Genomic DNA, 26,822 nt, shown 5'->3' with positions numbered 1-26,822 from the left:
TTATTTCCACATGTTTGCATTTCCCCAAAAAGTGTATTCTTTAGTTAACCTCTGAATGTAGATCCTTCTCATTGTAAATTTATAATTAATTTATCGATTTTTGGCAAAATTTACATCCATAAATGTACATTTTCAAAACAAAAAAAAAACACCCTTGTTTTTTCATTTTCAGAAAGGTCTTTGGTTTATATGTGAACTCTTTAAGAAATGCTAACAACTATATTGCATGTAAAACCTAAACTTGTAAATCATTTAAACTTGTTTAATTTGCTGGAATTTTATTTATGTTTCTTTTTGTCTCTTTGTACCTTTGTAAATGTTCTTTCTTGCATAATAAAAAAACATGAAAAACACATGAAAATATTAAACTTATTTAACTTTTAAATAAAAAATATACATTTGACTTCTTCAAATAATGTGCAGCAAACTTTATATAAACTAAAAGACTATCTCTTCATGATTTCAGCCACTTGTTATTTGGTTTGTATCACACCAAGTTAAATTTGAATACATTTTTGCATAATTTACATTTAAACACAATATTTGAAAGAAAGAAAAAATGAATTTAAGAAAGAAAAAAGAAAAAAAGGAAAGAAAAAAAGAAAACAATTAATTAAAAAAAGAAAGAAAGAAAGAAAGAAAGAAAGAAAGAACTGAGCTAATTTGTTGATAGATTGCACAAACATTTGAGTACCCGCTGGACTGTATAGCCCGTTGTTCTCTCTGTATACAGTATATTGTGAATCGTGCATTGATAAATGTGAGTTCCTGGGCGGATCCGCTCTCTCACACATCTGGATTAAAAACATCTGGGTCCGCCTACACGGAACTCAGTCACACACACAGAGAGAGAGAGACCCGAACTCTCTCACAGATGAGTTTATCTGGGTCTTTGACACGAGCAGATAAAGAAAATAAGGGCATTACTTCAGTAGTTGTGGATCTTCGGAGGACTGTGTGATATTATGGGTCTGTGGACTCGAACATCTGCTCTTCTGTGCTGCTTCTGTCGTGAGTAAATCCCCACTTCTCTCGATCTGCTTTCATTGTCTGGAGGCTCCACGCATCAGAGCTTTGTCTTTGTGCGCAAAACTTCTTGTGAAACTGATAAGAGAGTTAGTTTAAACAGCACTCACACACATTTGATTTAACTGTAGATGGAAATGGGCACACATAACCGAGTTTTGCATCTAGTTATTCACTGAGAGAGAAATAGATGCATGTGTTGACATTTACAGTGAATTCTATGGCACAGCATTAAAAACAGTTGCTTGGGGTTTTTAAAATACTGCAAATACATTAAATCAAGTTAAATACGTTCAACAAGTAAGTTCAAATGTGTTTGATTTACATGAATAATACAATTTTGTAGTTTTACTATTATGTGCTAGTTGAAAACTCACCCAAAACAATGGTTTTGTCTTCTGACTGTCCTAAATTCATAAAAGTTTTCCTGCACATTTCTTCAAAAGCTTTGACTGATACACTACCTTAGTCAATAATATGTTTAAATAGGAATATTATATGACTGTATAATTAATTTGAAATATTATATATGTACAGTAAATAAAATTTACATTAAAATAAGTATAAATTTTATGTACACTACCAAAACTTTGGGGTCAGTTTTTTTTTTCAAAAGGATTCTGTTTATCAAGGCGGCATGTATTAAAATGTAAAAAAAAAAAAAAAAAAAAAAAAAGGTTAAATATTTATTAAATAACTGCTTTCTTATTGTATTTAGTTTCAAATTAAATTATTTATTCATTCATTATTCCTTTTATTACTATTACCATTATTAATATAAATAATATAAATATAAACAAAATAATAATAATTAATATTAGAGTGATTTCTGAAGGATCATGTGACTCTGAAGACTGGAGTATTGAAGCTGAAAATTTATCTTTAAAATCACTGGGATAAATTATTAAATTAAATTGTAAATCACTATCAACTTTCATAGTGCAATACCATTTCACAATTTGTACTCTATTTTTTTGATTAAATAAATGCAGCCTTGCTGAGCAGGATAAGCTTACATTAAAACATTTAGAAATCGTACGGACCCCAAACTTTTGACCGGTAGTGAACAGTGAATATAAATTGCAAAAAATAATATAGAAATTTAATACTTGAAAAAATGATTTATTTTTTGTAAATTCTTATTTTTTTTTCTTCATACTGAAAATAAATACCAATATTAATAAAAAATGGATACACTGGCGGAAAAACATATTATCTCTATATTTTATAAACATTTCTGCTTATACTTCATTAATTTTATAGATGTTTTTGAAAACTTTATAACACAAATCAATGCACCGATAAACCCAAAACACAGGTAAAATATATCTGTTAAACTTTTACCTATCATCAGTGTTTGGGAAAGTTACTTTTGAAAGTAATGCTTTACGATATTGAGTTACTCTCAAAAAAAGTAACTAGTTGTAGGGCTGGGCGATTTGGTCTAAAATCTAAATCTCGATTAATTAAACATTGTGATGTTGGTGTGCGGGTATACGAAGGCTGCGCAGGACCATACTTGGCAGAAGTATAATATCAGAATAATATAGTAAGTATAAATTAGCTTTGACAAAGCTGGGTCACGTGACTCCACACATGGTAGGGAAAGTAAATGAAAAAAATTGACCTGGAAAAATTAAATGGATTATAGAGTCTGAATATCGATTTCGATTACTATTCGATTAATCGCCCAGCCCCAACGAGTTGCGTTACTTAGTTACTTTTTATGGTAAATAATGCACTACATTACTTTTGAGTTACTTTTTATTGAGTTTTACTTTTTATGAGTTACTTTTTATAGGCTTGATCTCCTTCAGAACTTGATTTCTGTCTCTTTTTTTTTAAATAGAGCAGTTCTGCAACTAACAACGCACTGTATAATCTTCATTTACCTTTAAAAACACGTTAAATATATATATATATACATATATATTTTAGGATAATGTTATCTAAGAACTTCCCGACCGTGATACATGGTGTATATACAAATTAATGAGAGTTGAGAGTTTAAAGCAATGTGTTTGCTACTTTTGTACTATTTGTCTTAAATAAATCATTGAGACAATCCCCTTTTCCTTTTCTTCGTTGCGTTCAGAATAATGAACACATTCTCTCCTTGACTGCATGATTTTTTGTGACTAATTTGATTTCAGCAATTTATTTTTTAAAGCTAATTAACTAAACTAAAAATTAACTCACGTTACATTTTCAAAAAAGTAACTCAAATATTATTACTCATTTTTTAAAAGTAATGCGTTACTTGTTACTTAGAAAGGTATTATTATTACATAACTCAAGTTACTTGTAATACGTTACCCACAACACTGCATATCATATTCATATTATTAGGAGGGCAGAAATGGCTTCTGTGGTGACCAAGAGAATTATTCAGAATTATTAGCCCCCCTTTAAATTTTTCTTTTTTTGTTAAACATCATTTGGCAAATATTTAAAAAGAGCAAGGACATTTTCACAGTATGTCTGATAATATTTTTTTCTTCTGGAGAAAGTCTTATTTGTTTTATTTCGGCTAGAATAAAAGCAGTTTAAATTTTTTTAAACACCATTTTAAGGTTCAAATTATTAGACCCTTTAAGCGTTTTTTTTTTCTACAGAAAAAAAACATAATTATACAATAACTTGCCTAATTACCATAACCTGACTAGTTAACCTAACAAACCTAGTTAAGCCTTTAAATGTCACTTTAAGCTGTATAGAAGTGTCTTGAAAAATATCTAGTCAAATATTATTTACTGTCATCATGGCAAAGATAAAATAAATCAGTTATTAGAAATGAGTTATTAAAACTATTATTGTAGAAATGTGTTGAAAAAAATCTTGAAATTTGTGGAACAAATAAATAGGGGGCCTAATAATTCAGGGGGGCTAATAATTCTGTCTTTAACTGTATATAAAAATACCATCAAATCTATCATATTCATTGTGTTAAGGAAAGAAAATCTTTTCCTTCTCAAACTCACAGCTACAATATAAACCGCAGTTGAACGCAGTTGCTTTTTAACAGTTTAGATCAGTACTATGCTATGAAACTCTGCACCAAACATACTCTTAATTAAAAACAGAATCTCCACAAAAGATGCCACACACTATAACCAAAAAGAAAAAAAACTACGCTAGGAAAGTTCCATCAAGGAAACCAAATCTTGAAAACCCAAATGATCTTTGCCCGGCATAGAGGCCTCCTTAAATGCTTTGGGTGTGTGTGTGTATAGCAGCTCCACTTACAACAACAGTTATGAAATATTACCATGTGGGTGGAGAGAAGCAAACCATCACCTCTCTCAGTCTCACTTATCATTTCACATCTAATGTCTAAAAAAACAGCTGGAAAATATGTGACGACACAGAGACACTGTACATAATAACACACAACAGACACGCATCTTGAATCCCTTGATGCTTCTCTGCTTTGTCATCACAATCGGCCACAATGGCAATATTGTAATGACTTAAACAGAGGGTGCGATGCTGAACGGGGCTAACCCAACACCAGTGACCTCTCGCTGGACACAGACGCTCCTTTTTCTTCTTTGTTTGGCCAAGAAGTTGTTCTTGAGGGCCTGGGTTTGCATGGTACCCGTGGAGGAGAGACATCTTGTTTTGAACTACGATAAATGGTCGATTCTTATTATTTGGCTTGAGATAATAGAAGATTTCATTGGCAATGACGAGAGGTTGCATCTTCTCTGACCTCAACAAAGAAATGGCACTCTTGGAGTCATGGTCAGCTTTAAAAAACAGCAACATCTGTTTGTCATGAATGCCACAGTTATGCCGGTGCTGCGTTCACTGTACTGTTATGCATTTAATATCAGGAAATGCTTTCAGGGATCAAGCTGAGTTTAAAAGAAATTGAAAAAAACCTGGAAATCTGCCACCCAGTGGGGTGGTTTGATTATTGCATACATGGGGCCCCCAAAAATGCTTTTGGCGTATAAAGAGATATGGGAGAAAGAACAAATATATTAGTCCGTTTTGTAAAGGCTTTTTTTTGTGGGTCAGTATATATAATTTTAGTACTAGAAACTTGATAAATTACATTAACATTGCAATTGCATTGCATATGATTTTAAATCAGAATTATTAAACCCCCTTTGAATTTTTTTAAATTTTTTAAATATTTCCCAAATGATGTTTAACAGAGCATGGAAATTTTTACAGTATGTCTGATAATATTTTTTCTTCTAGAGAAAGTCTTATGTGTTTTATTTCGACTAGAATAAAAGCAGTTTTTATTTTTTTTAAAAAACATTTTAAGGTCAAAATTATTAGCCCCTTTAAGCTATATTTTTTCGACTGTCTACAGAATAACAATAACTTGCCTAATTATCCTAACCTGCCTATTTAACCTAATTAACCTAGTTAAGCCTTTAAATGTCACAAGCTGTATAGAAGTGTATTAAAAATATCTGTCATCATGGCAAAGATAAAATTATAAAACTATTATGTTTAGAAATGTGTTGGAAAAAAAATCTTCTCTCCGCTAAACAGAAATTGGGGGGAAAAAATAAACAGGGGGGCTAATAATTCTGACTTCAACTGTATACAGTGTATATATACATACATACATACCATACATACATACATACGTGTGTGTGTGTGTGTGTGTGTGTGTGTGTGTGTGTGTGTGTGTGTGTGTGTGTGTGTGTGTGTGTGTGTGTGTGTGTGTGTGTTATATACTGTATATATTTAGTGCTGGGCAAAGATTAAGAGTTTTGTTTCAATACACTGTAATATATTTGTGTGTGTACATGGATATTTAAATGTATATATAATTTACTCAAATATATGCATGCCTGTGTGTATTTGTACATAATAAATATTCACAGCACTTAAACTGTCAAAACAAGCTTTTATTTTGGATGTGATGTGATTAATCACACTAAATTTTTGCCCAGCTATGCAGGTGTGTGGAAAAAATAGCATAAATAAAAAAATGCTGCATTATATGTATGATTATTTTTAGTATATTATTCATTTAAATAGTTATATTTTATTTAAATAGTAAGTGTATATATAAAAACAAAATGCAGAATAGTATGTTATGCATTATCATTTTATTAAGTATGTTTTTGTTGTATAATATAAAATAATATATTATTAAAATTATATTTCTGTTATACAGTATATATAAATATGTGCCAAATGTATACAATATACAGAATATATATATATATATATATATATATATATATATATATATATATATATATATATATATATATATATATATATATATATATATATATATATATATATATATATATATATATATATATATATATATATATATTTATTTTTTTATTTATTTATTTATTTATTACTGTTGTAGAGGCATCTGTATAAATCTGTTTAATCATGTAAATGTTGATAACCAATTAACATATTATTACAATGTAAAAATGTGAGTAAACCCATTGTAACTGATAAGTTAACATTTTATAATTTTTATAAATATGTTCATAGTTCATTAACTTAATTTAAGGCAGCAGGTTTACTAATTTTTATAGGTAAAGTCAATTAATCATTTTAAAAGCAACAGGTTTACTCACTTATTTTAAGTAAAGTCATCTAATAATTTTTTACAGTGCACTTACCATTTTACACTCTCAGAAATAAAAGGTACAAGAGCTGTCACTGTGGTGGTACCTTTTCAAAAGGTACACATTTGGAGAAGGGTCTGTATTGGTACCTTAAAAGTGCAGTATATATTAGCAGAGTTGGGGAAAGTTACTTTTGAAAGTAATGCATTACAATATTGAGTTACTCCCCCAAAAAGTAATGCATTATGTTACTTTTGAGTTACTTTTGCATTACTATTCATTACCTGATTGAGGCTTGAGCTCTTTCAGAACTTGTTCTTTTTTAAAAGAGTAGCTCTGGAATTAACAGCACAATCTACACCTTCATTTACCTTTAAAAAACACATATAAAATATATATGTTATCTGAGAACTTCCTGACCCCAGAGCTATACATGCCGTATACAGATAATTTCAAGTTTAAAATAAAATGTTATCCATTTCTCGGTAAATATAGGTGTGTTTTGGTGCATTTAAATGAAACAGCTTTATTAAACAGATATATTTATTTAAATAATATTTTAGTCACCAGACATATTTAGAAATCGAAAGACAATACAAATAAATTCAAGCTAAATATTAAAAAAAAAAATATTACAACCTACAAAATTTCAACTTTTTTTTTTTTTTTTGCTTCTCTTGATTTTTTGTCTTTTTAAAATTTGGAATTACTAGTTTTTAGACCGTTATCATAAGTTATTTTGTGATATTAGCTGCAGATTTGGCTTCAGTACTGACTAATCTAATATATATATGCACAAATATAATATTGTATAGCTTCCCTATTAAAAATATTTGTATTTTTAGGCTACCTAAAAATTTCAAGAGGTACACTTTTCGTACATTAATATGTAGTCTTGAGGTATTGATAAAGGCCGTTTAGTTACAAATGTGTTAGGTACCACCCCAGTGACAGCTCTTGTACCATTATTTCTGAGTGTACTTCTACTTATATTGTGCAAAATACTTGGCACAACCTTTCCGTCATTATGTTTTTGAATTACAAATAAGGAACAAGAAGGGAAACTTGCCTGAGCACAAAGCAAATAATTGCAGTCCAGCATCTCCTGTAAACTCACAGCTATTGCTTTCCACATAATCTCAGAGGGGTTGAGCTTCAAAACTTGGCCGCTTTTTGCACTTCTGGCTTTAATTTATTTCTGGAGTGCTTGCTGCAGAGTTTAATTACTTTGAAAGTTTATAGAAGCAGGGCTTTTGTGCTTAGCCTTAAGTTTTCTCTCTCTCTCTCTTTCTGTGTGTCTGTTGTATATTTTGATGGTTGGCATCAGTGGACATCTGGAAGTCTGTGTAAAAGATCTCTGCTCTTTCTTTCGATGCTGTTTACTGTACGGTCGCTGGCGGAACGGCTCCCACCCCTCATCTGCTTTTTATAAACAATTAATATTGTCGTGACGCGGTCGTATCAGGACAGAGGAGAAGGAATTCAGGCTTATCCCACTAAACCACAGGAACTCCTGACACTCTCATGAATACACATGCTTTCAGTGATCTGTGCACCAAAGCAAACACACATACACACATGCGCACAGACACACACCAGGCCATACACTGCATTCATCCAAATCCAATTAGAGATTTATGAACTCCAGCTGGGTCACGTAGCATGAAGATTTGCTCTTAAGCATCGTCTTGATTGCAGCTGTCATTACAGCTTTCATTTGTATAACTTTGCTCTGCAGTCATCAGTAAAAATGTCTTTTGTTATTTGTGTTCTTCATTGTTTTTCTTGCGTGTTCCAAGGGCATCATCTAAAGGTTTTAATATAGGATTTTGTAATATATGATCATGCATCTTGTGCATTTTTTATTACCTCTGTCTTATATTAACTATATTATTTGGAAGTACATCGGCTTCATTATTCTAGGGTTAAACTTTAGGTTAAATTCTACCCCTCCATTTCCTCTAAATGTAACAAATGTGAATTTGCGGAAGGCTCTTTAGGACATCTTTTTTGGTCATGCCCAAAACTTTTTGAGTTTTGGAGCGAAATTTTCAACTTCTACTCTGAGGCTTATTCTTGTGACCTTGCCCCTGATCCAGCAATCGCTGTTTTTGGTTGGTCTGACTCACTTCGTGGGTTTAGTCATCAAATTAAAAAAGCTGTTCAATATGAAATGGTGTTAGCTAAAAAAATTATTCTTTATTTATGGAAAAAGCCATCAAAACCACTTTTTAAATCCTGGCTTTTAGAATTCTCTACCACTTTACATTTAGAGAGGCTAAGACACAATCTTTCTGATAACATTGCCGGCTTTGAAGCCACCTGGAAACCCTTTTTTAATTCTTTATCAAATGCCCAGGATAACAGTTTAAAGGTATAACCCTGTTATCATCTACAAAATCACTATATTGCCTGCGCCCACTGGCCTAGATATAAATGTGTAACATTGTTGACCCATGTATAATATTGGAGAACCTGGTGTAATAATGGTTTAAAATCTTTTTTTCTGTCTTATTTTTTTATAAAAAAAAATTTCCACGTTGCTTCTGTTTTGTCTTTATAATCGTTGTTGCTTTCTGTATCTCTCTGTGTTGTTATAAGAAAATAAAAATATAATATTGAAAAAAAAAACTATATTATTTGGAAAAGTACTACGAAAAATCTTCGCTATCACTAAGTTCAGAAAAAGTGTAAATTAATTGTCATGTCATTTTCCTTCATCTTAGTCCCTTAATTCACAATGGAATTGATCGGCAACTTATCCAGCATATGTTTTACACAGCGGATGCCCTTCCAGCTGTCACCCAGTACTGGAAAACATCCATACACACACATACACTATGGCCAATTTAGTTTATTCAATTCACCTATAGTGCAAACTCCACACAGAAGTGCCAACTGGCCCAGCTGGGACTCCAACCAGCACCAGTGTTAACTACTGAGCCACCGTGTCACATATATATACATATATATATATATATATATATATATATATATATATATATATATATATATATATATATATATATATATATATATATATATATATATATATAACTAAATTGCTAAAACTTTAAAATGACAATGGAAAATACATTTTACATGACATTACAGTGAAATTGTGTGACCTTAATAAATTGCAGACGTGCTGTTAAAAAAAAAATCATTCTGCAGAATCTCCACCAGGGTTGTTGTTAAATGAATCTAAAAACATTGTTACTATTGAAATAATACCAAGAACTTTTGAAATTGAATCTGCGAAACAAAAACTAGAACTAGCATGAACATTTGACATATATGTTTAGTTTTAAAAAATGTAAATAATAAAATTTTAACAAAAACACCAAGACAAGATGGATAGTCCACCTCAAAACTAAAATTCATAATTTGAGAAAAACAGTTGTTGACACACGTTTTGTCAATTGTGGGAACATTCCAAGGGTTTTCATCATTTTTACAAATTGTATTTTCTATCACGCTACCCCAACCCAAAACCAACCCTCACAAGAAAACTGTGCATTTTTACCTTCTTTAAAAAAAATAAATAAATAAAGAAACTCTATTCTGTATGATTTTGAAAATAGTGACATTGTCCACATATACAGCTGAAGTCAGAATTATTCGCCCCCTTTGAATTTTTTTCTTTTTTAAATATAATAATGTTTAACAGTGCAGGGAAATTTTCACAGTATGTCTGATAATAATTTTTATTCTAGAGAAAGTCTCATTTATTTCAGCTAGAATAAAAGCAGTTTTTAATTTTTTAAAAGCCATTTTAAGGTCAATATTATTAGCCACTTTAAGCAATTTTTTTTTTCGACTGTCTACTGAACAGACCATTATTATACAATAACTTGCCTAATTACCCTAACCTGCCTAGTTAACCTAATTAACCTAGTTAAGCCTTTAAATGTCACTTTAAGCTGTATAGAAGTGTCTTGAAAAATATCTAGTCAAATATTATTTACTGTCATCATGGCAAAGAGAAAATAAATAAGTTGTTAGAAATATTATGTTTAGAAATGTGATGAGAAAAATCTTCTCTCTGTAAAAGAGACATTGTGAGAAAAAAAAAAAACAGGGGGGCTAATAATTTTGACTTTAACTGTGCATGTGTGTGTGTGTGTGTGTGTGTGTGAGTGAGTGTGTGTGTATATATATATATATATATGTGTGTGTGTGTGTGTGTGTGTGTGTGTGTGTGTGTGTGTGTGTGTGTGTGTGTGTGTGTGTGTGTGTGTGTGTGTGTGTGTTCTCATAAGTCACCTTTCTAATACCCTTGTCATAGCATTGTGTTTTGATAGGTCATAAAACTAGGGCTAGGTGATATTGCAAAATAAATAAAAATCACAATATCATTTTTCATATCATTCGATATCGATAATTATTGAATATTTTAACAATACATTTAAGAACTTTAGGATTTTTTAAACCACCTTATTTTAATTTACCGACATTACCAAGGCAAATAGTTTTAAGTAAAAAAAAAAAAAAAAATCTCATCTCTGTATAATCAAATAAACATAAGTGTTAAAGAGACTCTTAAACTTGATGCATAAAATGTTACAAAGTGTGTGCAATGGTAAAGCGTAAATACTGAACAAATCAAAGCAAACTTTAAGGTGTGAATAATAACAATACAGTAAACCTCAAAGTCTGTCATGTGTGCATCATGCAAGTCCTGCACCTACATTGGAAATGACAAACTGACACCCCAAGCTTATTGGCACCGCTTCCAGGCCACGCGCTCAGCAGCCACATTTTAATAAAATTATAGCGTTTCATACCAAATCTTTTTTTTCCCGATATCGACAATAGTATTTGGCCAATAAATATCGATACTAATTTTAATCGCCCATCCCTACATAAAACACACTAGTTTTTAACATGTTAGATATATTACTTGTCAGCTATCTATAATTACAATTACTTTAATAACAAACGGATTTAAATTCTGCCTAGTACTATTATACCATTTATACTACCTAATATCTTCTTGTCTGTGTTGTAGTTCTGCAGGTGCAGAGTTTCACCCTCATAAGGACCAACCTGTGTAAGTGGTGTGATCACTCCAGTCCTGTGTGTGAAGACAACGTCTGCATGAGCAACTGCAGTCTGACCTCTTACTGCAATCTGGCTGAAGAAGTGTGTGTAGCCATATGGTAAGTCCATGCTCAAATCATGATCAATGCAGTATATGTGACATGCCTCAGATCTCAGAGCCTCTGCAATACATTAAGATGATTAGACATCGAAAATAATCTCCTTAAAAAAAATTATAAACAAACAAGCGGAAATATTAATTTGTTTATCCACCATATTGTCGCAAAAGGGGTCGGAAGCAGAGACGTTACAGAACAGCAGTTTATTAAGTATGGCAGATATAGTGAAGGCAGATAGATTTAGCTTGGTGTTGGGATAGTGGATTGGGATGTGGCAGATAGAGGAGGATTCAGACTCACACACGGGGACCAGACGAAGACCAGATTGGGAAACCAGGAGCGATGGACACTAGGATAAGCACGGAGGACACAGGAATACTCTGGAGGTAGGACACAGGGTCTTGAGACAGGCTGGAGACTCGGAGTGGAATTGTCACACACACACTGGGGAAAGGATGAGGACCAGATTTGGAACCAGGAGATATCAACAGTAGGAGGAACATGGAAGACACAGGAGGTAACAGGAAACAGAAAGGGTATCTAACTTTTAGAACTGATGTGCATACACTTACCATGTAGCGAGGATCGGACCCAGAGTGAAATGAGACTGCACTATTTATGGGGCTGTGGTGATGAACGGTGATGCAGGGCAGGCGTGAAGCTGATCAGTGCACAGGTGACATTGCTCAGGGTGATAAAGTGAAGGGGGAGCCATGTTTCACTGTCACCAAAGAGCATAGAATCACCAAGAGGCGACACTCTAGTGCGATTTGGGAAACACCCACTAGGTGGCGCGTGGCCATTTTGGAATGAAAATTCTAATAGAGCAACAGCATATCATAAGTCTGTAAAATTAACTATTAAAAGTGCTGATGATTGGGATCGTAAGTGTTGTATTGTCGTCTTTCAGGTTGTATGTCAGCTTTAATGCACTTTTTAAGTAAATGAATAAAAAACAAAGCAGCTGCTTGTCATCGCGACAGCAATAAGATCCATTGGACGGCCGATGGCTTTCACTCCAAAATGGCGGAATCACGGGGCTGTTGCTGGGCGCTGCTGTTGCAATGGAACGTTCTATTGACTGTCGCCTCTTGGTCACTCAAAGCTCTTTGCTGTGAGCTGTTTTAATCGCCAGCAATGTAGCCCTCACGGGTCGCTGGAAAGCAGTCCCTGTTATTCACCTGAACTACATATCCCATTATGCCCTGCAGACACACACTGGTCACTGATTACTACACTGATTATTCTTGTTATACTGCAGTGAACATTTCTAAGTGTTTTCATTGTATTGCCTTGCCGTGTTTTGGCCCTTTGTTTATACCGTTTATTGATTGTTTGCCGCCTGTCTCCACCCCTTTGCCAGTTTCATCATTCACTCTTTGGATTATCTGTCTGCTTCTTTATTGAGCCGTGCCTGCCTGACTACTTCTACCCCTGTTGTCACACCCTCACCATTACACTAGTTTAAGATGCAATAAAAAATAACCTCAGCTTTTATATATTTGATTTAATAAAATTGCTTCGTTGTGTCATTGGTTCGGATTCACTGGTTGTGTTGCATGTTTTTGATTAAAATAATCTCAGTCTGTATATGTTTATACATTAAAAAAAAAAAGTTTGTCGGACTAGTTTCTGAGTCATTAAAGATAACCTTTTGCCATTTTATAATTGGATGACACTATCTGTACTTTCTGTTTCGCAAACTCCGTCCGAGTGTTTTAGCTCAGTGTTTGATTGCAGAAGAAAGCATGTGTGGGAACCCTAATCAGAAACAAATGTGTTCTATAAATTGGGCTTAAAAATGGCATTTTATTTCAATTTCAGGTATACTACAGCACCCAGAATCTGTGGTGTAATTCAGCTTGCTTTTTTATGAGATTTGCTTTTAAGCTGCTTTCATCGCGAAGAGCTTCAGATGGAGGTGACCGAGTGACTGCAGTAACGGGAAGCTGTGTGTAAAAAAAGAGAGGCTCTTCTCTGAGGGGTAAAATAAAGAGTCCTCTAATGCAGAACAAATAGCAAACACATTTATAACCCCCAGGAAAGTTTAGACTTTGGAAAAAAGAACAAAGTGCACCTCCGAGCAGGGATTCCCTGGTTAATTTTTATTCTAGATTATATCAGAGGAATTTTTTCCCTTAAGCCTGATGTGTTTATCTTGCTTTCGTAACAACTGATGTCGTTTTTTTTCTATCATTTGTTTCTCACAGGAAGAAAGACAATGTGAGCGTGAGTGTGCAGACGCTATGTTATAACCCCCAGGATATGCTGGAGAACATAATGCTGGCGAACTACTCGTCCAAAGAGTGTCTGATGAGCCCTCATCCGTCTGAAGATGGCCTGCTCTTCATTTGCAGTTGTGCTGGAGATCATGAGTGTAACGACAGGCTCATCTTTGATAAAGGACCCAATGGTACATTATTCTATTCAAATAGTTGCTTCAATACCGGAAAACTTGTTTTTCTTGACCCTGAAAACCATCATAAGCCATACTGTCCATATACACTGTATTTTTAAACGAAATGCGATTGAGATTTATACATATAAACCATCGGTCTCAAACTCCTGGAAGGCCACAGCCAGGGGCGCCGCTAGAGGGAGAGAGGGAGGGAAGGAGGGAGGGAGGGGGGGGTTAAGTTAGGACGATTCTAAGGGCCCATACATTTTACGGGGCCCCCAGAGACATTGTGAAGGGCCCGCTCCTACAACGCCCGCTCTTCACTTGCATCCACGTTCTCAACCGATTCCTCCCTCCTTCTACACACCTTCAAACGCGATCACAAACCCCCCCCTGAATGAACATGAAAAAAAATGCATCATTTTAACTCAGTGTTGATTTTGATACAATGTAGTTTTGTAAAGCAAGTTATTTTATCAAATACCTGTGCAACTTAAGACTCTTTAATGGTCCAGGGTCACGTTTAGGCATATGTGGGATATACAGGATATAAATGTTGCTGTGGATAAATATATGTATAAAAATTATATAACCTCAGTTTTATTTTATGTCTTTGCAATGACATACCATAATAATGTAAAGTTAAAATGATTCATTTTCTCTTTGCCATGATGACAGTAAATAATATTTGACTAGATATTTTTCAAGACACTTCTATACAGCTTAAAGTGACATTTAAAGGCTTAACTAGGGTAATTAGGCTAACTAGACAGGTTAGGGTAATTAGGTAAGTCATTGTATAATGATGGTTTGTTCTGTAGACTATCAAAAACATATTTAGCTTAAAGGGGCTAATAATTTTGACCTTAAAATGTTTTTTTTTTTTATTAAAAACTGCTTTTATTCTAGCCGAAATAAAACAATTAAGACTTTCTCTAGAAAAAAATATTATCAGACATACTGTGAAAATTTCCCTGCTCTGTTAAACATCATTTAGGAAATATGTAAAGGAGAAAAAAATTCTAAGGGGGCTAATAATTCTGACTTCAACTAAATATATATATATATATATATATATATATATATATATATATATATATATATATATATATATATATACAGTATATATATATATATATATATATATATATATATATATATATATATATATATATATATACATATATATATATACAGTATATATATATATATATATATATATATATATATATATATATATATATATATATATATAATTTGTAATTTTAACCCAAATATCAATACAAATATATTTAATTCAATTCAATAAACTTTGTCTATCCCACAGGGGTTAAAAATTTCTCACACACAGCAACAAAACACTTACACACTTAATAAAAAAAACCTATTAAAAAACTATGGCAGTGGGAATAAATGTCTCCGTGTACTATTAGCCCTTTTTTTTGCTAAAGGAACTTTTTACAGTCTACTAGACGGAAGTAACTTAAAGAAACTATGTAAAGGTTGGGAAGAGTCTTCCACAATAGTGAAGGTTTTTCTTTTTGTCACTGCTATAAATAAATCAGTGAGAGGTGTTTGTCTCACATCAATTTGACCTTGCTTTATTCTAACTCATTCTAATTTTATTTAACAAAATGTTACCAGCAAACTCTATTGAGCTCACATAGGGGAAGTAGTCTCTTTTAATGATTTTGAGAAGGTGACTTTAATTCTGTGGAGACTTGACTATTGCAACTCTTTGTATGTGGGTATCAGTCGGAATGCCCTGAATAGACTGCAATTAGTTCAAAATGCGACTGCAAGGCTTCTGATAGAAACTCATAAGCAGAAACACATATTTCCATGTTCTTTCCTCTCTGGGTTGGCTGCATGCCTGTCAGGATCTGGATTGATTTTAAATGATAAGTTTTTGTCTGTAAATCCTTAAATGGTCTGGTACCTCCCTATTTATCAGATCTCCTACACCTATACAGTCCCGGTAGTTCATTAAGATCATCAGATCAGTCTTTTCTGTCTGTATAAGGGATCAGGCTTTCGCTGTTATCGCTCCAAAATGCTTTACTTGTTTTTTAACAACTTTACTTGTTTTTTAAAAAAACCTTCTAAAATCGCATCTTTTTCTTTTAGCATTTGAGCTTTTTAAATGTTGAGGGGTTTGTTTAAATGTTTTAGCTGTTATTTATGTGCTGTGTGATTTGTTATTTTAGTTAGCATTGATTGTGTTCAGCACTTTGGGCAACGCTGTGTTGTAAACATGTGCAATATGAATAGGCTAGGGAAGCACGGAGCAAAAAGTAACACAGGGTTAAATGTAACAGAGTTTTAAGGTATTTGCTCAGGGTTAACCATGGCATGCTTCCGAGGTTTTCACCACAGTGTCAGCAGATGTCTTCCTGCCAATTATTGAAAGATTTCGGCGAAATTTGGATGAGAAACACAGGAGCAACCATTTTTGCAGCATAAAAGTATTTTTTATTTTTTTTAAATCTGTGAAAGTATGTGTGTGAAATCTTATATTGTTGTGATCACCGTCTTCTAGGCTAAAAGATGAAACCATTTTGAAAGATTTAAGAAACACAGTGACTGCTAGCCGGTTTTGAGGAAAACATGACACAGCGGGGTTAGTTGTAACAGGGTGTTACAAATAAGTCACACACTGTTGGACACCAATTAAACAAACAAAATAATGAATTGAATTTTGAGTGTAATGTTGAGAACTTTTTAAATAAAAATGTTTTTTAATAGTAAATATTGTTTTAATAGAAAAAAAAAATCTTATTGCTAATAATGCAAATAAATGCATTGTGTAATAATAGATAAATGGATAATAATGCAAATTGATTCGAATGTGTTTATCCAATAAACAAATAAAATACATAAACAGACTGTGCTATGTAGAATAAAAAAGAAATGAGCCAACAACTGAGGAAATCTAGCTCCTATTTAAAGTAAACTGAAATTAAATTAACTGTGTGAAATCTGCCTTTGTAAGCATGTGTTACAGCTAACCCCCTGTCTGTTACAACTTGCCCCGCAGGTGGGGTAAATAGTAACATTTTTACTCCTGGCACTTTTGGCAATACTGCACAGAAACCATAGGTCCGGCGATCATAATTCCAGTGCTCATTTGTAGGGGAGGCTTGTGTGTTGTTGGTAAAAAAAAAAAAAATGGTTTGTCTAATTCTATTACTTTGTTCATTATTTGACAAACACCAAAAAGCGTTACTTTGTGCCCCGCTCTCCCCTACTACTACTTATGAAGTAGTAGTTAGAATGCTTTCTTTGACAGCAGCTGCTTATGGAGTTTGAAAAGAGTCTGTGTGTGCTAATGTACTCAATTCCCTTTATCCCCTCAGGATTCTCCAAGCTGAAGTCGAAAGACGTGATTCCAGTCGTGGTCATAAGCTTGGTTCCTCCCCTCCTTGTGGCAGTCATTGCGACCATGGCTTTTTACCTGTACCGCACACGTCAGCCAGGCAAGAAGCCCAAAGAATGGGGACCACGACGGACCCATTACCAGTCTCTGGATCCAGCCGAGGGCCAAGCCAATGGCAGCGACTACCGTGGCAAGCGGCCATCCCTCAGCGATGACGTCAATTCAGAAATGTCATCGACTTGTGCCAATAATCTAAACCACAACACGGAGCAGCTGCCCATCCAGCTGGAGGCGCTGGTGGGTAAAGGGCGCTTTGCGGAGGTATGGCGGGCACGGCTTAGTCATAATGAGAGCGGGCAGTATGAAACTGTGGCTGTGAAGATCTTTCCAGCGGTGGAGTATTCCTCATGGTGCAATGAACGAGCCATATTCTCTGATGCCAACTTGAAACATGAGAATGTAGTGCAGTTTCTGACGGCTGAGGAGCGGGGCGGTATGTCTGCCACCTCCCCGAGGCAATACTGGCTCATCATGGCCTATTATAACATGGGCAACCTTCAGGACTTTCTGGTGGGTCATATTCTGACGTGGGCAGAACTGTGTTCGCTGGCAGGCTCTGTGGCGAGAGGACTGGCACACCTGCACAGTGATACGACGCCCTGCGGCATACCAAAAGTGCCCATCGCCCATAGAGATCTGAAGAGCAGCAACATTGTGTTAAAGAACCAAAACGAATGCGTGCTCTGTGATTTCGGACTGGCTCTGAGACTTGACCTGTCTCTTACTGTAGATGATTTCGCCAACAGTGGACAGGTAGGAAGGACAACATGCTGGCAGTTTGAAAACTACATTATGCAAATGTTTTTTGCAAATTTAAGTAGATTGAATATAAAACAATTAAGCTGAGCCAAAAAAAACTCAAGAATTTTGTTGGTTCAGCTCATTTTAAAGTAGTTTGAATAACCAGCAAAAATCTGTATTTTGAGTAATATGAGCAGGAAAAATGGCACTATCACCCTACTGTATATAATATAATATAATATAATATAATATAATATAATATAATATAATATAATATAATATAATATAACATAACATAACATAACATAACATAACATAACATAACATAACGTAACATATATATAATTAAAAATAATAATTGAAAATATTTTCCAAATAATGTTTAACAGAGCAAGGAAGTTTTCACAGTATGTCTGATAATATTTCTTCTTCTGGAGTAAGTCTTATTTGTTTTATTTCGGCTAGAATAAAAACTATTTAAATTAAAAAAAAAACATTTTAAGGTCAATATTATTAGCCCTTTTAAACTCATTTTTTTTCTTCGACTTCTACAGAACAAACCATCGTTGTACAATAACTTGCCTAATTAACCTAAACTGCCTAGTTAACCTAACTAATCAGTAATCATATAGTCATTTTCACTATCAGAGGGAACTAAATTCACTACACTGATCATTATTGGGCACAATAACTTTTTGTCTATAATCAGTTCTGAACTGCTGAAACGAGTCTTTAGAGTTTGGCTTCTGTAACTGATCTACATAAATCTGTGCAACAGGTTTGCATTTGCAATTGGCTCACAAATAATGTCGGCTTTGGGATGGATCTCAAACTCTTTTCTTAGTTCCTGTTGTCATTTATTTCAGCACACTCTTTTTAGCTGTGATTAGCGCTAAGCTAATCTGCACTGATTGGACCGATGGCCCTGTCTATTGCGATTAGACAACTGTGTTCAGCGTGAGACAGAGAGAACAGGCCACCATGGCTACAGTATGAAGTAGAAGAAAGTATGTGAGAGCCCAATGCAATAAAGCAATGCAGTTAAACACCAGCATATTACTCTACTCTTAACCCTAACCCCAAGTAATAACAACGACACACATTCAGTATTAATCCACACAGTGGCAAAAGTTGAACTATTTTGAAAATTTACTGCGCAGAGTGTGTGAGGAACAGCTGATGGTGGCCATAGCAAAGGCAAACAGCAGAGGATCACGAGTTCAGAAACGCGGTAAAGGAAGCTTGCATCACGTTTTTAACGTAGTTTTGGAAGCGATATGTGAACAGCCCTATAAAGATTTAACCTGAGAGATACAGTACAAGCACTGATCTATAATAGATAAGTGATTACAACTTATAACACACAATTAAACACATATTTTGCAAACTACATTAAACAAGGCAGCAATTTTAATCACACTTACATATGATCTGGAGGAAGAAGAAACTGGTCCATTTGAACTGTAAGAGTTACTGACAAAGTCCCATACATAATGGTCTCTGCTGCTCTTTCAATAGCCAACGGCCAGCAAATCCCATGTTGCAGCGTAGGTTATTGTATCAATCATCAGAAAAATGACAGGAACAAACACAGCACACAGTTGGCTATACTGTGGTGTTGTTGTGAAAATGAACTTTAACCCTTTATTCCCCATCTGTCAGTGATCGTCATCTTCGCCTCATGATCAGTCCCGTGATCCCCCACAACTCCACTAGCGTCTGAAGTGAAAGCTTGTTTTACCAGAACTGGAACTACATATTTGGTGATGTACTGTGTCGATGTCGATGCGATCAAGCAAAAGATCCGAACTCAACTCGATTCGTTTATTTGACTCTGAGTCAACTATCACGCTAAAGAATTAACACTTTTAAACACGGTGCACTTTCAGATTTAAACATCAGCTGGATGTTTTCATTCACTTAGTGCTGTTACATACTGCATTGAAGCTCATTTTCGAAAACCCATAATAGGGGCTCTTTAATGACGGATGTTTCACATGTAGACCAGAAAGTGGATAATTTGTACAAATGTGAGTGATGAGAGTGGGTTTAGAAAGTACAGTCCATTCTGAAGGTCTTACCCTGTGGAACAACAGTATAGGGGTGAGTCCTTTCGACTCAACATGCTGTTCAACAACAAACAACTTCCATGCACAAAGGATCATAGAGGCCTGAAGAGTTCATCAGTTGAACCCTATGGGATCAAAATCCTGCTAAATGTATCTAAATGCACTTAGATGCAACTCTGTATTTAGAAGCACACAAAGCATTCAAATTATTTATAGCAAATAATTTAGAGTGGAAAAAACTGATTTTGTTTGCAATTAGGAAAACTTTGAATTCAGTTTTGTGGAATATAATTCTAAACGCGTTTTCATTTTTGATGATTCATCTTTCGGTACACAACCTCGTTGTTTTTTAATCTGAATTTAGTTTTCACTTTTGCACATAATAATTTTACACACAATGTAAATTTTTTTATTTGCTCTTATTATTTTTTGTTTCACGACTGCGATACATTGGGTAGGATTTTGATCCCATAAGTACCCTTCAAAATCCTTCATTCTGAAGGGCCCTACGCAGAGGCCAGATTTGAGTGTCTCGGTCTGGCGGACTTCAAGGCGGCTATGATAGTTTTCACTTCCAAGTGCCCTTCGGAGTGTGATATATCTAGTTTGGAATGCATTGGTTTATGAATCGTTTGGGACTATTGGAGGTGTGGTATAAAATGTGCATTATAATAAAATCAAAGTGTTTTTTGACACTCCAAAACAAAATGAGAAAGTTTAAAATAGCATAAACGTATACTACATGCAACTAAAAACTAAACTATAACAGCAATTATCGGGGCCATGCAGCCCAGCGGCCACATCATAAACAAGCACGGCAACAGGCTACAGAGCAACTGGAAGATTCTAGAACTTTTTGGCAACATGGTTTGAGCCAAATTTGGAGGAAATTGGGCTAACAATCTATATAGAGTTCAAAACAACAGATTTTCAAACTAATTCAAGATGGTGGACAGGGTGTTATGTCAATTAGGGAATAAATGATCAATGTTCTCTGTGTGATACAAAGAATCTGCAAGATCAGTCTCATGACAAGAGACAAAACTATTCAAAATCATTTGATAAATTCTACCAATAGAAATCAGACAAAATTTAATTGTTTGTCAATATTATTTGTGATATTCTTGACATTTATATTCAACATATTTTGTTTGCTTTCCTCACCATCCTTTAGGGAATATGTTTAGACCACTTTACTCAAGCGGAAATTTAGACCAAAAAGAAAAAAGTTAGAAGCCAGTATAGTCACCCAAAACATCCATGCAATGTCTGCGTAGTTTCCAGAAATAGAGGCATAGCCTTCAAATGTTGTAAACACACAGAAAACACCCATTCCAAAACCAATCATTACTAAAAGTATGATGTGAGTGGGCAGAACTGCTGCAGGCATGGAGATCAATTCTTCAGGCTCTTTCAGTGCAACCTAAAAGCTCTGTGGTTGATTTGTAAAGGTCATGGATTTAATCACATTACACCAATGGTAACTAAATTTGAGGAAGTTTCGAATCACATGGTCTGTCTTCTAGGTGGGAACTGCCCGCTATATGGCCCCTGAAGTTCTGGAGTCCAGGGTGAATCTCGAGGACCTGGAGTCCTTTAAACAGATTGATATCTACTCCATGGCTCTAGTGATGTGGGAAATTGTCTCTAGGTGTGACGTCATAGGAGGCAAGTAAAGCTCTCGATGCACATGTTCTCTTGAGGTTAAAAACACACTGTCAATGTTATGAAGTATTTGTTTGGTTTTCAACAGAGGTAAAGAGCTACGAACCCCCATTTGGCTCCAAAGTGTGTGAGCAGCCGTGTGTGGACAGCATGAGAGACCTGGTGTTAAGAGACAGAGGAAGACCAGATATTCCAGACAGCTGGACCACACATTCAGTGGGTGCACAATTATAACCAAGGATAAGTTTAAAACATCGGGGTATTCGTCTAATTAGAGTTTATGAATGTTATAGATTTAAATGTAATTTTTTTAAGCAGCACTACGTAGATTTTTTATATTAAAATGATGCGTCTAAAATTATATCAGTGTACAATAACTTTTAAATAGGACCTATTATGCAAAAAGCACTTTCATAAGGGGTTTAAATACAGTTTTGTGGCAACAGTCTGTGAATATAAACAGCTTCTAATGTTAAAATATATATTAATTTTATTTCTTTTAATCACATTTGACAAAAACAGTCTGCAGAAACACTTTAATTAACTCTTAATTAATTAACACTTTAATTAATTAATTCTCCCTTTGTACGTCATCAGAGGGGGAAAGCCCCGTCCATTAGTGATGATCTCTCCCTTATTAGTATAGGACAGTCACAAAAATGGCCCAATTTTGACCTTTTTTTAAACCAGAATTCTGAGTTTACATTCAATATTTTTCACTTTTTAAAAAAATCTGAATTAAGAGTTTTCATCTCCCAATCTTTTTTTCCTCAAAATTCAGATTTTTTTTTTGTTTCAAATTGGAAGTTTTATATGAAAGTTCTAGGTAACACGTTATTTTAAGTACCCATTCTGAGTTTACATTTTGCAATTTTGTCTTTTTTAACCAGAATTCTGAATTTATATCAATCATGTTTCACTTAAATAATCTGAATTAGTTTCCATCTTGCAATCCTTTTTTTTCCTCAGAATTCAGACTTTTTTCCTTCAAATAAAAGATTGATATTATAATTCTAGGTAACACAATAGTTCAAGTACCATTCTCACTATTAACTACTGGCTTATTACTTACTCCCAGGGCCATTTATATCAAAGTTGATATTTAGCCGCACCATGTTGGTGTTTCGTAACATCTCATTTTAACGCTCAACCCCCAACCTGGAGGACAAGGACATACAGTTAACGTCCGAATTAGAAGCCCCTGTTTGATTTTTTTTCTTTTATTAAGTATTTCCCAAATGATGTTTAACAGAGCAAAAAAATTTTCACAGTATGTCTGATAATATTTTATCTTCTGTAGTAAGTCTTATTTGTTTTATTTCGGCTAAAATAAATGCAGTTTTTAATTTTTTAAACACCATTTAAATTTCAATATTATTAGCCCCTTTAAGCTGTATGTTTTCGACTGTCTACAGAGCAAACCAACATTATACAATAACTCGCCTAATTACCCTAACTTGCCTGGTTAACCTAATTAACCTAGTTAAGCCTTTAAATGTCACTTTAAGCTGTATAGAAGTGACTTAAAAAATATCTAGTCAAATATTATCTACTGTCATCATGGCAAAGATAAAATAAATCAGTTAATAGAAATGAGTTATTAAAACTATTATGTTTAGAAATGTGTTGAAAAGAATCTCTATGTTAAACAGAAAATGGGCAAAATATAAAAAGGGGGGCTAATACTTCTGACTTCAACTATACACACATACACTACAGACAATTTAGCTTACCCAGTTCAGGAAACTGGAGCACCTGGAGGAAACCCACGCCAACACAGGGAGAACATGCAAACTCCACACAGAAATGCCAACTGATCCAGCAGGGGCTTGAACCGGCAACCTTCTTGTTGTGAGGCGACAGCGCTGCCTATAAATAGGATATTGGCAGTTTATATATACTATACGATCGTATTCTACATCCCTAACCCTACCAGATACCTCAACCCAACTACTACCTTAATAACTATTCATAAGCAGCACATTTGGAGTTTACTAAGCTAAAAAAGTGACAGGTCATAACTTAATAGCGATAATTGTACCTTAAAATAAAGTATGACCCAATTCTTTCGAATTTACATTACAAAATTCCCACTTTCTCTGATAAATTTGGTCAGAACTCTAACTTTCATTCATTTCAATACATCATTATTATGAGTTAATAACTTTTCTCAGCACTCAAACTTATGTCATATTCCTGTCGTAGTTAGTGTGCTTGAAACGTTACACACTTTGTGTTGCCGCTGGTGTTGTTTGTACTTTTAGTGTGACCCAGTTGAGATTGATCTGCAATACATCATATTTTTACGTCATATTCCATACATTTCTATTCACAATCACAAATGTCTGCCTTGTGTTTTAGGGCATGCAGCTGTTGTGCGCGACTATAACAGAGTGCTGGGATCACGACCCGGAGGCTCGACTGACTGCTCACTGCGTAGTGGAGCGCTTTAACACTCTGGCACAGGAAGAGCCAGAGAACTCCATCTGCACTCACACGCCCACAACACCACCTACAGAAGACCAAAGCCCAACCCTGCCCTGCACGGATCACAGCGCTGACATCTGTCCGCATGTTACAGCTGACACCGTTTCCTCCAGACAACCCAGTCAAATGTGACCCATCTGGAAAAATCAGACTTGTTCTTGTAACGCATATCGATTCATTACATGGAGCTGGTCTCCGTTTTTCTTTAAACGCTAATCTAAACTGAAGGACAAAAGAAGAGGTTTTTCATTTGAAAATGCTGTCGTTTTATTGGGTAATGTTGTAAAGCGGTTGTACATTTCTACTTAAAGGGATAGTTCAGTCAAATTTAATGTACTCATCCTTCACTTGTTTAAAACACATTTAAGCTTCTTTTTGTGATGAACACAATATTAAAGGTTTAAAGCCACATAAAGGGAGTTTTTGAGTGAACTATCCTTTAAGGTAAGACACTGCAGGGTAAAAAAAAAACATTATAATCCTCATACACATTTAATAGATTACATTAAGATCTCAAAGCATTTTTTGTATTACGTTTTCTAAAATGTAATAATTAAATAAGCAATTTTTTCATAACACAACTCAGAACATTTGATGAAGCTAGGTTCAAAATTCCTCTTTTATCATTTTTTTTTACTATTACTACATATTAGGGTCAAAGGTTTCACACACTGTATATACACAATATATATATATATATATATATATGGGTACAACTTAGTAGTACCGGGTTGGAGCCCCTTTTGCATTTAGAACTGCCTTAATCCTTCGAGGCATAGATTCAACAAGGTACTGGAAATATTCCTCAGAAATTTTGGTCAATATTGACATGTTAGCATCACGCAGTTGCTGCAGATTTATCAGCTGCACATGATGTGAATCTCCTGTTCCACCACATCCCAAAGGTGCTCTATTGGATTGAGCTCTGATGATTGTGGAGGCCATTGGAGTACAGTGAGTTCATTGTCAGGCTCAAGAAACCTGTCTGAGAGGATTCACCCTTTATGGCATGGAGCGTTATCCTGCTGGAAGTAGCCATCAGAAGATGGGTACGCTGTGGTCATTAAGGGATGGACATGGTCAGCAACAATACTCATGTAGGCTGTGGTGTTGGCATGATGCTTAATTGGTACTAATGGGCCCATAATGTGCCAGGAAAATATGCCCCACACCATTACACCACCACTACTAGCCTGAACCATTAATACAAGACAGGATGGATCCATGCTTTCACGGTGTTGATGCAAAATTCTGACCCTACCATTCGAATGTCGCAACAGAAATCAAGACTCATCAGACCAGGCAAGGTTTTTTTTTTTTTCAATCTTCTATTGTCCAATTTTGGTGAGCCTGTGTGAATTGTAGCCTCAGTTTCCTGTTCTTAGTTGACAGGAGTGGCACCCGGTGTGGTCTTCTGCTACTGTAGCCCATCCGCCTCAAGGTTCGACCTGTTGTGCATTTAGAGATGCTCTTCTGCATACCTCGGTTGTAACGAGTGGCTATTTGAGTTACTGTTGCCTTTCTATCCACCATTCTTCTCTGAGATCTGGCATCAACAAGGCATTTGCACCCACAGATCTGCTGCTCACTGGACCTTTTCTCTTTTCCGGACCATTCTCTGTAAACCCTAAAGATTGTTGTGCGTGAAAATCCCAGTAGATCAGTAGTTTCTGAAATACTCAAGCACCAACAAACATACCACGTTCAAAGTCACTTGAATCACCTTTCTTCCTCATTCTGATGTTCGGTTTGAACATCAGCAGATTGTCTTGACCATGTCTACATGCCTAAATGCATTGAGTTGCCGCCATGTGATTGGCTAATTAGAAATATGTGTTAATAAGCAGTTGGACATGTGTACCTAATAAAGCGGCCGGTGAGTGTATATTAAAATCAGGCTAATTAAGTATGTACATATCCCTCAGCAAAAACCTTCAGAACATAGATATGAATAAACCTGTGAGGGTTAATTTAAGTGCTGCTGAAGTGGAGAATTATGGGAGAAAAAAAAAAACATTTTGAGAAAATGTCCTTATCAATTTTTTTTTTAATAACTATATATATATATATATATATATATATATATATATATATATATATATATATATATATATATATATATATATATACAGTATATATATTTAAAGTGTGATGAAAGCAACTAAAGAGTGTATTTTTAATGTTTTTCTAACATAAAAAAACTCAAAATCTCAAAATTGAAAAACCTGTGAAAAAACACTTAAGAAAAAGGTGTTTTTGCCTGCAGTGTCTTGC

General features: G+C 34.5%; 1 protein-coding gene across 1 annotated transcript; it reads left to right on the top strand.

Annotated features, from left to right (window-relative positions):
• The first annotated feature begins 820 nt into the window (after positions 1 to 820).
• On the top strand, positions 821 to 26,587 carry tgfbr2l (transforming growth factor beta receptor-like). The gene is made up of 7 exons (XM_056465684.1): positions 821 to 1,011; positions 11,602 to 11,752; positions 13,963 to 14,165; positions 17,507 to 18,339; positions 21,923 to 22,064; positions 22,150 to 22,277; positions 24,423 to 26,587. Exons 1-7 carry the CDS (start codon positions 966 to 968, stop codon positions 24,678 to 24,680), a joined length of 1,761 nt encoding a protein of 586 aa, XP_056321659.1. The 5' UTR covers positions 821 to 965; the 3' UTR covers positions 24,681 to 26,587.
• Positions 26,588 to 26,822: the final 235 nt, after the last annotated feature.

This window comes from Danio aesculapii, chromosome 9, assembly GCF_903798145.1.
Source record: "Danio aesculapii chromosome 9, fDanAes4.1, whole genome shotgun sequence".
NCBI classification, from domain to species: domain Eukaryota; kingdom Metazoa; phylum Chordata; class Actinopteri; order Cypriniformes; family Danionidae; genus Danio; species Danio aesculapii.
Note: the sequence above shows the minus strand (reverse complement) of the source record. Positions and strands in the feature narration are given on the sequence as shown.